Below are 15,930 nucleotides of genomic sequence, written 5' to 3'. Positions count from 1 at the left end.
ATCCGCCTCAGCTCTTTTCTCCATCCCCATCCCCTCTTAGTTAAGAGTACATGCTAACCGAGTTACTTTCGCAGTGACTAATTGTCTATTTCTGGCTCACTACTACCACTATATACGATACCGCACACAAAGGCTTGCTAGGAAGCCTGGAGCTCTTCCATCGATACCAGTTTCGCATTTGTCCTACATACAGACAGGCGGACGACACCTGCAGCTCCTTCATCCTTATTCTTTTAGTCGTTATTCTTTTGGCCCATTTGATGGGCATGGCATAGAACATCGCCCGGAAACTTGTCCTAGGTGTCCCAACACGGCCATACCATATGCTGTTTAATGTAGAGAGGCGAGACAAGTAGCGGTAGATTGCTGTTCCTTTGCATCTCCCTCTTTCCTACTTTCTTCTCTAGCACCGCATTATCTTGGGCCACTGTTCGGTTTTGGTAGGCCGGCTAAGGAAGAAGGACTTGTAAACTCGCATGAACTGTTTCAGGACGCATGGCAATGGCCTATGATAGGGGTTACCAAAATACACATAGACAATAGGCCGTATTTGCTTTCAGTACATAGCTCCCTCGAGTGTGGGCTAGGGTGTTGTTATATCTGCTGGTTCTCAATGTTTATGTATATAAGCTGCTCCTTTCTTTAATCACACTAGTAAAATACAGTCCACTGCCATACTGTCCGGATCACCTATCATACATTAGTCAAGGACTTGACGTTTCGGTCATGACTTTTCGATTACAGCCTACCATCCCCAGGATGGTTCAGCCATAATACATGGAGTTTTATCACATGAACTCTTAAAGAGCAGCAGTTAAAATCTAGGAACCATATTGAATCTATCCTCATCATCGATACTCTCGTCATAACGTGTATAGGTCCGCTCATAAGCCGAAACCGAAATAAAATGCCCATTCCGTTACAACCGACACCAATGAAGACAGGCAGGCAGGTCTCGGACTAGATCTCAAAGACCTCGCCAACGCCGTAGCCGCCGCCCCTCCGCGTGTCCACGAGATCCAAACGCCAGCCCTCCCAATTCGTGAGGCCGCGCTTGATCTCCTTGATGCGCTCCAGGCGCTTCTTGGCGTCCTCCTCGTGGGCGCGGCGGAACGCGTCCTCGTCGAACTCGAGGTCGTCGTCCTCGAGAAGCCCTTCATCGTCGGCCCCCTTTTCCGCTGCGGGCGAAGCGCCGGTGAGCGCGTTGAGCCCGCTGGTGAACAGGTCGCCCAGACCCGTGCCCCGACCCGACGCCTTGCGCGCGGCACTCGTCGGCGACAACGGTCCCGAGAGGTCAATGTTGGTGAAATCGCCGCCGGGCGAAGCCTCTCCGCCTTCCACGCCCGCTTCCATGTCCCGTCGGCGCTGGTGCCAGATGCCGCGGCGTAGGTCGTAGATCTCGGCTTCGAGGTCACGGATCTTCTTCTCGAGCCGTTGGCGTTCCTCGTTCTCGAGCTCGTCGATACCATCATCATCGCCACCGCCCTCGGCTGCGTCCTTCTTGCGAAGCTTTGTGTTCTCGGTCTCGAGTCGTTCAACCTTGGACTTGAGTTCTGCCGCTTCCTTCTCGGCAGCTTCTTTCTCGCGTCGCAGAGATTGTGTCCGGCTGTCGTTTTCCTTGTGCAGATTGCCGAGGGCTTGGACCTTTTTGTCGAGAGCGTCATGTTTCTTCTGGAGCTCCGTGAGGGATTCATTCAGGGTGCTGTTCTCCTGCTCCAGCGTCTTGACACGAGTCTCGGCGCTGGTCCGGCTGCTGCCCTCGCGCACGGCTTTCTCGGTCGTGCGCTCGAGGTTTCGCTTCAGGTCCACAAGCTCGCGGGTGGCCTTGGAGGCGGCTTGCTCGGCGCGCGCCAGCTTCTCTTCTAGCGCGACAATCTGGTCCTTGTCCGTGCCTCCGGAGGCTTCTTGACGGGCAGCCTGCGCGCGAAGGCGCGAGAGTTCCAGCTCCATGTTCTCGATGGTGCTGGCTTTGGAGGCAAGCTGCGCCTGGAGCTCAGCTGCGGGTGGAGAGGATGCCGAGACGGATGGTGAAGAGCCATGGCCTCGACGAGCGGCGGCCGACTGCAACTGGTCGTTCTGGCGCTGGAGAGAGGCGATTTCTGCTTGCTACAGGGAGTTTGTGTTAGTACGAAGCCAGTGTAGGTAGGACGCCTCTAGTTGGTATTGGAGAAGGCATATTGATTAGTATACGTACCAGCTTCTCGACCTCTCCATCCGCGCCCGCACCGGCCTTCTTCTCATCGTCGCCGGCCTCGCGCAGGTCGTCCAGTTCTCCTTCGGCCTTCTGCCATCTCTTCTCGGCATCGGCAGCCTCTTTGGCCAGCCTCTTGTTTTTCCTTCTCCAAGTCCTCGATGCGCGCAACCTGCTTCCGGTAGATATCAGCAGCGCTTGCTACCTCGCCGTCGGGGGTGGAGAAGGGGAAGCCCGGGGAGAGAGGACCGCCTGTCTTGAAGGAGGCGGACCGCATCTTGGATTGGACGGAGGGTGACGTCACATCTGGGGTCTCGCCGCCGGCGATCGCCTTGTCCTGGATCTTCAGGCCTTGAACTGCGGCGGGGATGGGCGGGATGGACAGTTTCTTCTTCTCTTTGCCATCGTCAGCCGCCGCGGTATCCTCGACTGGGGCTTCGGGCTCGTGTTCGGGTTCGGTCTCGTCGTTGGCGGCGGTTGTGGATTCCTCCTTCTCATCCTTGTCCTTCTTATCCTTCTTGGAGGAGCCGCCTGACTTCTTTGCGTTCTTCTTCTTCAATGCCTCGACCTGGGTTGCGCATTTGTGCGATTAGCCAGGTGGTTCATCTAGTCGGGCTCTCTGATGGCCAGTGGAGTTGTGTAGTACATACCCTCTTCTTGGCGGCGGCCAGCTTCTCGGCTTTCTCAGCGTCGTCGGCCATGGTGACTGTCGCGGTATGATATGTCAAAGAAAGCGAGTGGGGAGATTACAGTATTCGTAGTCAAGATAGTTCAATTGGCGTCGGAGGTTTGGGGCAATTGCTTGCTGTTCTGTTAGCTAGAGGGAGAACAATTGAGAAGCTGTCTGTCTTACGTACTGGGAGATTCCGTGTAACAGCATGGCCGAACGTAAGTACCCAAGTACACCCACTTACCTAAGACGGGACTATAGGCACCTATTTCGGGCTACATGTGCCGCACCAGCCACACCAGCTTCAACTATGACTTCTTGATCTTGAGTAATTCAAGTACACTGTTGAACCTACCCGACCCGATTGGAAGGATTCCGATCCGAATAGAGGGCCCCTAATCTTGTTACACAGCGCCTGCCCGCATTCCTGCAAAGGATATCACCATCCAGATTCACTGCACGCCCTCCAGCCTCGATGCGCAGGCTGATCAGTACTATGGCACAACAAGCGAGCCCGAGACGGTTCGCTCCCTTGCAGCACGGAATAGCTGCCGCTGATCAGATGAGCCACTGGCCCAAGTTAAAAGGTGTTGTCTTCGATGTCGATGGTACACTATGGTAAGCTTTGTTCGGTTCTTCTTTCATTTTCAAGCCTTACTTGGTGGTCTTCTCGCCCAAAATCGATCTTGTCACATCATGATCCTTGCTTGATTGCCAAGCTTGCCTACCGGGGTCGTGTAAGTCAACCCCGGCTTTTCTGAAAGACTGCCTACTACTGGCCGAGAACCTCGAAAGGTCTCTCTTCTTGCGGATTTACAGCAGTCTGCGTATCAGTCATCACTGGAACTTCAGGTTCTTAAGTCATCATATATACGCAAGCTACATGGATGCAGCCAAACAGCATCTACCACCCTGCTACCGTGACATGATATATGCATAGCTTCTTCTCGAACCAACGCACTCCGGAACACGCACTGACACATGCCCCCCTCCAGCGAGCCCCAGAACCACATGTTCGGCGAGATGCGCAGCGTCCTCGGCATCCCCAAATCGGTCGACATCCTGGAGCACGTCTACTCGCTCACGCCGCGCGCGGCCCAGGACGAGGCCATGGAGTCGATCCAGGCCATCGAGCGGCGCGAGATGGCGCGCCAGACGCCGCAGCCGGGGCTCGCCGACCTCATGGCCTACCTCGACCGCCGCGGCGTGCCCAAGGCCATCTGCACCCGCAACTTCGACGCCCCCGTCAACCACCTGCTGACCAAGTTCCTGCCCGGCTCCGTCTTCCACCCCGTCATCACGCGCGAGTTCCGCCCGCCCAAGCCGAACCCCGCCGGCATCCTGTTCATCGCCTGGAGCTGGGGCCTCGTGCGGTCCGCCGCCGGCGTGGGCGCGGCCCCGGAGAAGGACGCGCCCAACGGGAAGCCACCGGCGGGCGAGGATGCGGGAGAGGATGCGGGAGAGGATGCGGGAGAGGAAGTAGGAGATGCGAGTGGGCTTATCATGGTTGGGGATAGCATCGACGATATGACGGCAGGCCGAAAGGCGGGAGCTGCCACTGTACTGCTGGTCAACAAGGCAAACGAGCACCTTGCAGAACACGCGCACACTGACATGGTCATTACAAAGTTAGATGAGCTAGTACATCTGCTAGAAAAAGGCTTCGCTGGCCGCGAGATACCAGAGAATTGAAGTCTTTCCCAAGCACCACATGCAGCTTTGTCGCAGTTCATCGCTAATCTAACCGTCCAAATTCCAGTCACACGCGAAAATCAGGGTCAAGTAAACTGTTCCAAACTGCAGTCCGTAGAACATGGTAATTATGACGTGCCCGCATCCCTCGCGACATGCTCTGTTCATCGCTGCGGCGTTTTGAACGTCTACCAAACATATACTTGTGTCAAGGTGCTCTCCTTTCCATTTAACACGATGTCCATAATGATTCTCACGACCAAACATCCATAGCTGAAGATTCTTCCACATTGCTTTAGCGGCCCTAGACCTCCCTCGACGTCACGGCTTACAGTCGACGCGACGTGATCCCAGAGTATGTATGTATACTTGGGACCTAACTACCACACGATCATAACCCTCAAAATGGCCCAACCTGCCAATAGATAATCTCTCTCGAAGAGACGAGGGGTAAAACGTGGCGGGGAAGGGCGCGAATCCAGTAGTTATTGCGACTGACATAATGCGTATCGATCTACGGTATAAACTATTTTGGTGGGTATCCTGCACTGCCATAGGCGCCGTTCGACGGCGGGAGGAAGGCAGCCTGTCGTCGGCTGTCTTTCCTCAGCTCGTCGGGCGTCTCTTTGCGCGGCGGGGGAGGAAGAGGACCTCCTGGACCAGATCTTACGGGCAGTGTGAAAGTTGCTTGGCTCGCGCTAGCCGGCAGGTTCTTATCAGGAGTTCCTACCCTTGGAACGGACGTGGCCGTTGCCGATCGCTGACCTAAACCAGGATGAGCTGCTGCTCCGGCCGCACGTCCGAGGCTGCCGAGTCCGTTGCGCGTCGGCGATCGGTTTTGGGAGTGGCTGGCGGGGTCCCGTGGTGATGAAATGGCTCCCGCGATGGGGATTTCTCCGGATGTGGGTGTATAGCCACCGTCACCTTGATAAGTTGGCGAGTCGCTGGCACGTAATAGGTCTTGTGTAGATGGTGAGAGTTGTGGTGCCAAGTGAGATTTTCGGTTGTCCTTCTCCATGAGGCCGACTGCCCACGCCCGCAAGTCGACAGGCGTGCGCTTGGCCGCCTGAACAAATGGATCGCGCTCCTGTGAGGATACGTTAGTACGGCTTTATTCCCATGCGCTCCCATCATCGATTTTCTTACAAAGAGTTCCTGCGGGGTTGGCCGCTCGTCAGGTATTTTGGACAAACATCTCTGTATCATGTCCTCGAGGATGGCCGGGAATGCCTCGCTCTTGGGGAGTTTAGGTGCAGGCTCGTGAACAATCTGCTGCAAGAGGTCCAGAATACCGGCCGGGGCTCCATCGCCATCAGAAAGCTGCTCACTGGCAGCAAAAGGGAATTTGCCGATAGCCAGCTCCATGATGGACAGGCCGAAACTCCAAACGTCGGATTTAACTGTATATCTCTCGCCCTGGATTCGCTCGGGTGCCATGTAAGTCGAGGTGCCAACGAAAGTGTCCGCAATGGAGTTGATCAGTTCTCCAGACACGCCGAAATCGCAAAGTTTGATGGAGCCCCTAGAGTTGACCAAGATGTTGGACGGCTTGATATCGCGATGCATGATATGGTGCTTCTCGTAGAGGTATGTTAGTCCGCCCAGGGTTGCCTCTGCGATCTTGCCCAGGACATCGACTCGCACGGGGCCAAAGACCTGAGACACGCGGTCCAGAGATCTGTAGCCAACCCGTTAGCCCTGTCATGATCATGTAACTTCCCTCGCCTGACTTACCCAACGTCCATGTATTCCATGCACATGATGACATCGTTGTGTTCGTTCAGGAATGCTCCGTAGAAGTTGACAATGTACTCGGAATTACAGCTGTGCATGATTTGGAGCTCGCGCACGATTCGCTTCCGCATTTCCTTCTTGGCCTCCACATGGATGATCTGATTACACAGGTTATCAGCACACTGTAGACTTCAACTTGAGCAGAGCAAGCATGCATGCATGCCATACATACCTTGCGGGCCATGGTTGTCCCCGTAGGCAAATGCTTGATTTTGCTGACGGTACCTCCATTGCCTGAGCCGAGTTCCTTTATTATCTCCAGATCCTCCTGCCGCAAGTCCAAGTTGAACTCGATACCGATTTCCAGCTGGGCTTCGTTGCCATCTTCATGTCGAGAGCCGCCAGCTCCCCATCCAGATGCGGCGTTGTCGTTATTACTGGATGGCGAGGCTTTGGGGGCGGCGGGTGTCAGGGCGAGACCCTTGACATTCTTGCGCTTCATAGAGCGCGGGGCAAATGGATCGGCCATGTCGGGCGGAGTAGCGACGGACGGTAGAGGGTAATTCGGATAGTGTGTCCAGACCAGAAGATGGGCAAAGCGTGGGATCTGCGGCAGAAAAGCCCTTAATGCCTTTCCGCGATCCTGCAGCTATTTTCGAGAGCAAGACTAGAGCGATGGGCGGCAGATGGCCAGCCTGAGTCTGTTCTCTTAATAGGCTAGGGGGGTGGGAGCGCTTCGATTAGGCGGCACGTTGGGCGCGATAGGGAATTGTCTCCTACCTAAGGCGAACGAACGATGTTACCCCGCGGGACTAAAGTCGAGTTGCGGGCAAAGTAGGAAGGGAAGCAGTACCAACAGCCCAAAAGGACTGGGTCAAGCGGCGATATGAGGAATGTCCGGTGTGAGAAGCAGCTGCCCGATCTTGAGGAGTGGCAATAGAGAGAGCCGTTGATGTTGTTGTTGTGGTTGTCGATGATGGCAGATGATTGCTTCCTTTTTCCCTGCTGTAACACACACATCCACAGACGCGGGTGCTGGGTGGGCTTTCAATGGTTGGCTAGGCCAGTAATGTCCAAGAAAGCCGGCGCCTGTGCGAGCTTTCCCACCGTTCATAGTGGGGGCCTTTCAGGAGCTGGGAGGGGCGGCTTGTAAGTCGGTCGGGAAGCGCCTGAGCGAGTCGGGGGCTTTTCCTCTCGAAACAAAGGCCCAAATCAATCAATCAATACTCGAGCAGTACATCGACTGGGTCTGGTTGGAACAAAGGCCGCTCACTCCAATGGGAATCCAACGGGAATGGTAGGTTAGGTATATGTCACACTTCAGTTAAGCAGGTACATACACACGCGCAGCCAGGACCCGGCCTTTTAAGTACAGAGCAGGGCAGCTGGTCAGGCGCGGGAGGGGGGAGGGGAAGGGGAAGGGGAAGGGGAAGGGGGTTAACTTTGTTGCGCCCAAGCTTGAACAATGAAGCTGTGCTGCAGTTTCGACTGAGGGAGAGAGTGTCGGGATGTATGCCCAAGAAGGCAGTGGAATGCAGGCAGGTAATAGATAATGCAAATGGATTTGAAGTCTGAAAGATCAAATGCTTGCCCTGACGTTTCCTCTTTGCTCTGCTCCCGGAACAAATAAGGCTCGATGGCGTGTATTACGCGGCCAGTGTTATACATAACATATCAACCCATGGAAGCTTTTGTCATTTGCTCTGATACTGCCATTTGAAACCTCTAGCCTTCAAAGCGTTTATAAACGTGACATGAGAGGTGGGCTTTCTGTCACACGAAGTGGTCCAAATGCCCTCCCATCTTGTCCCAGCCAGTCAGGGACGGAAGCCGGCAGGGCCCGGACCTGCGTTATTGAGGTCGCCGATCATATTACACCTCCTTCCTCTCGGCCATTTGCAGTCTGACTTGCGCCGCTAATGTAAACGGTTAGAACTCTCAGATGAAGGGGTCGACGACGTGAAGATGTCTCCTGCGGCTCCATCCAGCTGCTGCTGACTCCGCGTATTATATCGCCACCCTACATCCAGATCAAATATAACCTACGGTAGCCCTCTTACCTACACTTGCAGTGCCAGAGCATAGTTTCACCGTCAAACGCCACTACCCTCCTCGCCCTCGCTACCGGCATGGCCTTCGAGTTTGATATCAAGACAAAAGACAAGACAAACAACGAGGTGAGAACCCTCTCTGCGGATAGCAAATAATTAACAAGTTTTGCACAAGACAAATGCACATGGCGATTTCACTGTAAGTTTCTATTACTATGGAACTCTACCATCAGGTCATCATAAGCAGCTATTGTTTGGGGGACGTAATCAGGGGAACCCAAGTATTGACTGGGCACGGAGGCCAAGCACCAAGTGCGAGGCAGTCCATCCCATCACCGCTTCCGAGTAATTTTCGATACTCTCAACGTAAATGGCCTTGTACCCAGAGAACCATACCGTATCGTCACCGTGCCTCGATCATCAAAGTCGTCAAGAGCAGAACAAGGAAGAGAACGCCGAGCATGCATGCCTGTGAATGCGGTGAGACGCTTAGCGGTCTTCGGCCCACTCGTTCTCACGACGTATCTGTTCCTCCTCCTCGGGGGTGAAATCGTTCGTAATGTTGAACGTCTTTCGGATCTCCTCTGGGGACTTGCCCTTGATCATGTTGGCAACGGTCTTGCAGCCGACGTCAAGGAGGGGCTTGATGTCGAGGTAGTTGGACGCTAAGATGATCTCAAAGAGCATCTCTTGATCGACTTGCATGAACTTCTGGTCCCACTCCTCGATCTCGGTAGTGCGCTTGCGAGTATCAGATTCTTCCTCGTTGGTGGCCGGGGGGTCGCCACGGTGATGCTCACACCATTCGATGACCTTGCGCAGTACAGGCTCGGTCACCTACAGATAGAGATCATGTTAGTAGGGTTTCAATATTAGAAGAAGCAACAAGGGCATTCAAGATGCAGACCAAAGGAAATGATTCAAATGCAGGATTGGGCAGTTACTTACGTTGGGGATGGGAATAGTCTCAGAAACAGCAGCATCGCCAAGATCTTCCAGCATGTTCTTGATCAACAGAGAGCGCTCAGCAACAGCCTTGTCCACGTCGATGACGTGGTTGTCGTTGGACTGGAGGCGGATAGTGGTAGCTTCGGTAGCAGCCATTTTGATGGTGGTCTTGTGTGTAAATGTACGATTGCGGAGTATCGTTCTGCGTTGCGGTTGTAATAGACAGTTGGTGATGCTGTACCAATGGCCGAATGCTGATGTTTGTTGGTAAAGAGTAGTCGCAGAGAAGTGTGTTCGTTCTGGATTTATTGGGATGCTGTCAGAAGTGAAGCAGTAGTTGGGTATGTGGGTGGGTGGTTGTGATTTGATGTGAGAAGTGAATGTAGTAGGATGGGGTGGGGTGGGCAATAAATATGTCAGCGGGAGGAAGCTGTCAGTCTTCCTTGGGAAACGGAGAAAGGTGTTGTTGTGCAGGTGCACTATGGGCTGTGTTTTGGGTCACAATGGGTCGGCTTGAACTTACACCTTCTAACAACCGTCAATCACCTTCTGATTTTTTCCTTTCCTTTCAACGCAGGTAGGCAACTAGGGTAGAGGGTTGTTGCAGCTGAATGAAACAAGGAAAAAAGGTGAGGTATGTTATGCAGGTATGTACGATCAAACAAAGAAGATCAATGTCAGACTGGAGATGACCGGCTTTTTGTTGTCAACTGTGGGTTGGGGTCACAGCAGCGATCAAATTCCCTAGGGAGTGGTTACCTTGGGAGCCGGTCTAGGCAGTCATCACACGGCTTCAGCGCAAATCAGGTAGTGGTAGTGACGAGCAGGTTGTAAAAGGCAGCTATGGCAGGTTTGCGGGTCAGTGGCCAGGCCATGAACATTGAATGATCCCTGTGGAAAGCTGTGCCACTTACCTTAAAGCACTTGAGCAGAAGCCCATTCCATTTTTAGTGTGCTGATGCCTACTTTGCGGGGGATTCGCTCATTGAATGGCCAGCCCTCGAGCAAATTCCAGGGTCCATTGGTGGGGACATCTACCTACCTCAAATTCGGCATGACTCCTTGCCTAATAAGCTCCATCAATTGCTTGATGAGCAGCTTTTGATGTTGAGGTGTGCATCTCAGATGTACGTTCCATTGTAATCTATTGACTCGTGGTTGTTTAAGTAGGTACTCACATGTACATTAGGTAGCATAAAATGATGTAGGTGTCTTCTAGCAATCAAATGCATGTACAGTAAGTAAGTGGGCGGTTGGCACCTTGGTTGGCCATCATGTATCAATGGATGCACTACATACAGTAAGTATATGACTCAGCACGGTTGGTTTGGGCCATGAAAGCCATGCAGTTAGTTCAATGATGCCAACCCTCGCATAACACTTGAATAAGCACCTACAAAAGTAATGATCGTATTTTCCTCCTGGCCTTTATTGTATCTGTTGACGACTGGGCTGGTTGAAGGCTGGATAGCTGTTTTGGTGGTGAAATTTCGTCAACGTCCCTGCTGGGGGCAATGATGCCTAAATGAAGTCGGTGGGTGGATATCACAACACAACCTCAGAACTCCTACGAGCAAAGGAGAGGCTTTTATTTCTAATTTACTATACAATCAGAAACAGAATCTCCCAGTCACATCAAGATTCAAGAGTTCAAAAGATCTTGGCACATCTGGGACCATGAAAATAAAGACGAATTTGACCGCCGATATTGAAAGTTTGCTTGCATCGCTTTGTTCATTGTAGCATTTTCCTACATACCCCCCAGGACACATCAAGTCATCATGCCCCTCGTACTACTACGGAAACCTATCCCGGGAACCCATCTAGGTACATGTGTAAAGAATCCATTGAGTCAGTAACAGCCATTGAACGTACGGAAATCAACGAATTCCAGATTTTGTTTCCCTGTGTGATCAATCACAACTCCATGATGATGCCAAAGATCATGTCTGGCATCTGTGCGCCATTGCCCATTATGTAAAAGTGTGAAGAAAATTTGTCAAAAGAGAGAAATAAAAGGAGTAATCGATATGCAAATCGGCTCTAGGAGGCCCCAATGGGCATCATCTGTATCTAGAGAAAACTTCAAGGGCGAGGCGATGAGGTGGTGACCGTGGGAGTAAGGTCTAATAGTAATGGTAGGGAACGCGAGAAGCAGGTCCCAAGCACCTTCGAGTCTTGGAGGACAAGGGTAACGATAATAAAAGGAAGTGAAGAAAGAAGGGTATCTCTGAATGTTCTCCCCAAACTGTCTCTAGCCAAGAGCCATCCGTAGTAATAAAGTAAATGGAAGAAAGAGGTGTGATAATAATAATAACAACCCGTCCAACGAAAGATAATGCATCAGTTCATGTCGTGTACATCGTCGGCCAAAGCTCCTCGCAGCTCGTCAAACTCATCTACTCATCTACTCATCTCTCTTTCTGTTTCTCTCCCGGAGCGTCTCAGAATCCCTCACCGAGCTCTGCATCCTTCGGAGAGCGTCCCGGTGAGCGTCCATCAAGTCGCCACGGCGCATGCGCTCTTCAAAGAGGCGGTCCGCGTGCTCCTTCTCCCAGAGCGACAGCTGTTTGCGCTGCGTCTCTTGCTCCTTTTGGGACAGGAGCTTGAAGCGTCCCTGCTCGATGCTCTGCCGAGCTGCGCCATCGCGATTCAAGATGCCCGCGTCCAGGGCGAGCGGGTTCTGAGCGGCCGAGCCCAAGAGGGTCTGGCTCCCGTTCGTGCCGGAGGGGATTATCGGCGTGCCCGCCCGGAGATCTTGCGCCACAGATTGCCGGAAGTTTTGCATTTGGACTTCCCGTGCCGCTTGCGACGGCAAGGTCGAGTACCTCTGGGGTTGGTGTGAATCGAACGGCACCGCCTCAGCTGGAGCGGACGATAAGCGCGATGCCCCTCGTACCGGAGGTTGCATTAGGTTCTGTTTTGCCTCTATCGGAGAGGCTGTGTATTGCAAGCTTTGCTGGCGCATGAGCTGTTTCCTTTGGCTCAACGGAAGATCGTCGGCATCTTGTACTGGTAGTTGACGGACCGATCCAGCGTCACTGGGGGGCTGAGCAGGGTATCCTGAGTTTTCTGGCACCATGTCGACCTGAGACCTGCTTCGGAGAAGCACCTCACGTATCCCAAGCAGCGTTTGAGGGCTGGAATAAGAAACAACACCAGGTACAGGCGGCCGAGCGTCGCCCGTTTGCTCCATTGACACTCGCCTGGAGGACACAGGCGAAATTCTGGCTGATCCCACGGGCGATGTCGACTGTGGGCTTGCTCGAAGCTCGCCACCAGTTTCCTCCTCTGGGATGGGCTGTCTCATGACCCCATCAGTCGATATACGGTGCGCCCGATTAAACGACGTCCTCTTGAAGCTATGGCTTGGGCGGAGAGTTGGGTCTTGCGAAGCTGTCATGGTGGAATTAACCGAAACCCGGGAGTTGGATCGTGACACAGGGTCGGGCTCTGAAGGGGCATTAGGCACCAACACCACCGCAGGGGGCAGGGCCGCAGTCACGGCAGTCTGCTGCAAGCCCTGAACATCTACAGGGGCGGCAGCTTCTTCGCCAACTGCGGCCTGGACTGGGTCTGACAGCGCATCGGCTTTCAGCTCATCCGGCTCGGGAGCATCTGCAAGGGCCAGATGCTTTGCCCACTCGTTGGTTCGATAAGATTTAGCAACGCGCGAGAGGCTGGACGGCAAGCGATCTTTTGTCAAACTATTAGGCGTAGAGTCTGTCGAAGGTGCGGCCGAGGACACTCTTTTTGGAGTGGTCATTGCATCCTGGCTTTCTGCGGAAAGATCCTTAGGCTTGTCGTTTCCAGGTGCAGATTCAACAGCGCTGTTTCGAGCTGTCCTAGCACCAACTGTTTCGTCCATGACCGAGGGGTTCAAGATATCGGTTGCAACAGTCTCGGCTGTAGACTCCGGCCGCAGAGATTTCTTCATGCTATCGACCTTGCGGAGTGCGGGTTTTCTGGCAATAGTTGGCGGGGCGTCGAGTGAGCCATTGCTTATTTCGATGGACGGTAACAAATTTGATCCTCTGACGGTCATTCGATCGTCCTCGTCCTCGTCCTCTTTAACCTTCTCGCCATCGACGCTCATCGCATCAACCGTTGCGATGACTGACCCGCTACCATCTTCCCCAGCATCCGGCGATTCGGCGACGAGATCTTCTTGGCTCTCGCCACCAGTCGGTGACAAGGGAGAGGATGATAGAGCCCCTGATTTTCTCTTGGAAAGTGACGATCTGATTGACCGGTGAGATAGTTTCCGAAGGAGATTTCCTGACTCGACCGACAAGCGGTTGCCTAAGGAACCCCGGGAATCTCTTTTACTGAAAGTGACAGACCGGTCTTCATCGGCAAACGTGGCAAACGAGGATCGATCATCTTCATCGCCACTGTCTGGGTCCGCATGCTCTGGAATCTGAAATGGAAGAGGAAATAATTTCTGGTGCAGCTGTTCTCGCAGCTGCTTTCTCGCTGACGGCTGATATTTGTGAAACGGGCCGAGCAGATTCGTTGTTCTCTTTTTCGCCGTGGAGTTGAGCCGGTTCAGGCATTGCCGGCAAGCTATCGTCGCTGGCGGGAGATTCGTCTTGTGCCACCTGTATCGTAACGCTGTTCTGCTCCTTTGTAACGAGTCCAGCTGCGGCGGGTTTTGGCGGAGGTGCCGGAGAGGGATTCCGGTAGTTCGGCTAGTTCGATGACAGTCTCACCTGGTACCTCCTTATTAATCGAGTCGTCGATTCGGCCGGGCTTCTCGCCCACGTCACCAACACCGGAATCTTGCGAGATGCTGGGGCTCTTCGTATTCCTCTGGCCATAGGTAGCTTCCCATTCCCTTCTCTCGCGAGCGTTCTCGGCCTCCACCTGACGACCAAGATTTGCTTCTTCCTCATCCATCTGCCTGCGAGCTTCCGCACGGTCTGCAGCTCGCTTGGCCCGCCGCTCCTGTATGACTTTCCAGAGGCGCAGCTGTGATATTATTCCAATAGCGCAGAATATCACAGTGAGAGCAAGCTCAACGCGCATTCCTCTGGTAATTGGGTAGGTAGTTGCTCCCAGAGGAAATAGACTGGAGTTGAGATCCCAGATCCATGCCCAAAATTCCTTTAGTCCTGCTCGACTAAAGCAGTCAATGCCCAGGACCATCACAGTGGCGCCAGTAAATGACATCAGGGCCATTAAACTATACGCTCTGGTGTATTGGCTGAAATACATCGCAAAGCCTGCCAGCGTAAAGACAATAATGAAGACGACCTTGCCGCTGGTATTATCCTGCAGCAGACCGCCATCATGGAGTGATAGCAACCACATACTGAAGCAGAAACCGCCGAGCAAGCAGCCCAAACTTTCCGTCAGATCTCTGAAGACGGTCGATCCACCGCCAAGTAATACTCCAGTGCATACAACCGCCACCACGTAAGCGCCTTGTATCGCGTTGGAGACTGGCAAGACCATGACATAAATAATCAGAACCGTAGTACACAGACTCGATAAGTAGGCCACCGAGCCGAACACATGCAGCCAAGTGTTCTTGATGCCAATCAAGGTGTATACGGCGCCTGTCACAATGAGGATAGCACCGGCAACGCCCCATCCTGGTGTAACGACGGGGGTCAAAGGAAGTTCGCCCTCAGGCACCGTGGCTGCAGCGCATTTGTCAGAGTCTTCACCGCAGGGAGCAAAGTTGGGGGGCTCACTAGCTTACCATTAGACACTGTCGTGTTGCTTGGCGTGTTGTTGCCATTCAGCGCCGAGGGGGCGGCTGTTGGAGATGGCACCACCGTAGTGCTTGGGGCGTCTGAGGTCCGGGTCGCGCTGACTGGTGAGGTCTTCGCCGTTTCCGAGACCACTGGTGCTGCAGTGCTTGTAGGCGTCTCTCCCCCAGGCGGCCCTGTCGTGGCCACAGCTGTAGTGTCCTGTCTTCGAAGGGGACCCAACGCTTGAACCGCCACTGTGTTGGACATCACAGCCAAACACACCACCACCCATGATCGTATATTCCCGGACAACATTGTGGCAACCTCTTGCTTCGAACAGGCAAGCGTAGCTGTGGTAAGGTCTTCCAGGCCTAGGTCTCCCAACACACCACGTTGTCTCCTCTTGTAACCCGTTTGTCGACGTTCAAGAGCTGTCACAAGGCATCATTGGAAGGAAAGTTCGACGCGAATAACCTGACAAGCCTCTGAGACTTCCAGAGCAGACCCGTGTAGGTCTGGAAGCTCCGGCAACGGGCTCTTAAGAAGCACGGGTGGAGGGTCTTGGATCCGTCAGACCGGGTCGAGGTGGGCAAGGAAAACTTGTGACAAGGATGTTGTTACTGGGCAGTGTTCACGACATGAGCCGGAGGACAGCCCGGGAAGAGCCTTTGGTGTGGAGGTGCCACAAGGTAGATCAAACAGGTTATAGCCAGGTCCAATATCACGCATGGGCCGTCAGGACAGGGCAGTGGGGGCTATCTTTCATGCAAACGACGTGAAGACGGAAAGATGACGAGAGTATGGGAGCAGTTGGTGTCATTCACAGTCGAAAAGAAGAGGAAGGAAAAATTCAGCAGCAGCAACCTACCCGGGTCGCAATCCAATCGTGGGTTGGACTATCATGTAAGTACCGTACCATGCATGCGATGCTGCTCATCTCGGCAA

General features: G+C 53.5%; 6 protein-coding genes across 6 annotated transcripts; 1 reads left to right on the top strand and 5 right to left on the bottom strand.

Moving 5' to 3' along the window:
• Positions 1–960: 960 nt before the first annotated feature.
• Positions 961–2,892, bottom strand: PG994_011696 (myosin heavy chain; the record flags this gene model as incomplete). The annotated part of the gene is made up of 4 exons (XM_066863105.1): positions 961–2,106; positions 2,195–2,311; positions 2,364–2,759; positions 2,842–2,892. The coding sequence occupies 4 exons, from the start codon at positions 2,890–2,892 to the stop codon at positions 961–963; spliced, it is 1,710 nt and encodes a 569-aa protein (XP_066712215.1).
• Positions 2,893–3,069: 177 nt separating this feature from the next.
• On the top strand, positions 3,070–4,553 carry PG994_011695 (uncharacterized protein; the record flags this gene model as incomplete). Its single annotated transcript, XM_066863104.1, has 4 exons — positions 3,070–3,079; positions 3,274–3,383; positions 3,424–3,479; positions 3,857–4,553. 4 exons carry the CDS (start codon positions 3,070–3,072, stop codon positions 4,551–4,553), a joined length of 873 nt encoding a protein of 290 aa, XP_066712214.1.
• A 526-nt stretch (positions 4,554–5,079) lies between these two features.
• PG994_011694 (MAP kinase kinase (MEK)) lies at positions 5,080–6,816 on the bottom strand (the record flags this gene model as incomplete). Its single annotated transcript, XM_066863103.1, has 4 exons — positions 5,080–5,640; positions 5,700–6,231; positions 6,288–6,445; positions 6,520–6,816. 4 exons carry the CDS (start codon positions 6,814–6,816, stop codon positions 5,080–5,082), a joined length of 1,548 nt encoding a protein of 515 aa, XP_066712213.1.
• A 2,011-nt stretch (positions 6,817–8,827) lies between these two features.
• On the bottom strand, positions 8,828–9,442 carry PG994_011693 (E3 ubiquitin ligase complex SCF subunit scon-3; the record flags this gene model as incomplete). The annotated part of the gene is made up of 2 exons (XM_066863102.1): positions 8,828–9,175; positions 9,287–9,442. The coding sequence occupies 2 exons, from the start codon at positions 9,440–9,442 to the stop codon at positions 8,828–8,830; spliced, it is 504 nt and encodes a 167-aa protein (XP_066712212.1).
• A 2,251-nt stretch (positions 9,443–11,693) lies between these two features.
• Positions 11,694–13,842, bottom strand: PG994_011692 (sulfite exporter family; the record flags this gene model as incomplete). The annotated part of the gene is made up of 3 exons (XM_066863101.1): positions 11,694–13,527; positions 13,630–13,706; positions 13,768–13,842. 3 exons carry the CDS (start codon positions 13,840–13,842, stop codon positions 11,694–11,696), a joined length of 1,986 nt encoding a protein of 661 aa, XP_066712211.1.
• A 10-nt stretch (positions 13,843–13,852) lies between these two features.
• Positions 13,853–15,277, bottom strand: PG994_011691 (uncharacterized protein; the record flags this gene model as incomplete). The annotated part of the gene is made up of 2 exons (XM_066863100.1): positions 13,853–14,931; positions 15,004–15,277. The coding sequence occupies 2 exons, from the start codon at positions 15,275–15,277 to the stop codon at positions 13,853–13,855; spliced, it is 1,353 nt and encodes a 450-aa protein (XP_066712210.1).
• Between the last annotated feature and the right edge of the window lie 653 nt (positions 15,278–15,930).

Source organism: Apiospora phragmitis, assembly GCF_038363925.1.
Source record: "Apiospora phragmitis strain CBS 135458 chromosome Unknown utg000010l:1.0-9815664.0:1.0-9183399.0, whole genome shotgun sequence".
NCBI classification, from domain to species: Eukaryota; Fungi; Ascomycota; class Sordariomycetes; order Amphisphaeriales; family Apiosporaceae; genus Apiospora; species Apiospora phragmitis.
The sequence above is the reverse complement of the archived record's forward strand: the minus strand, read 5'-3'. Positions and strand labels throughout refer to the sequence as shown.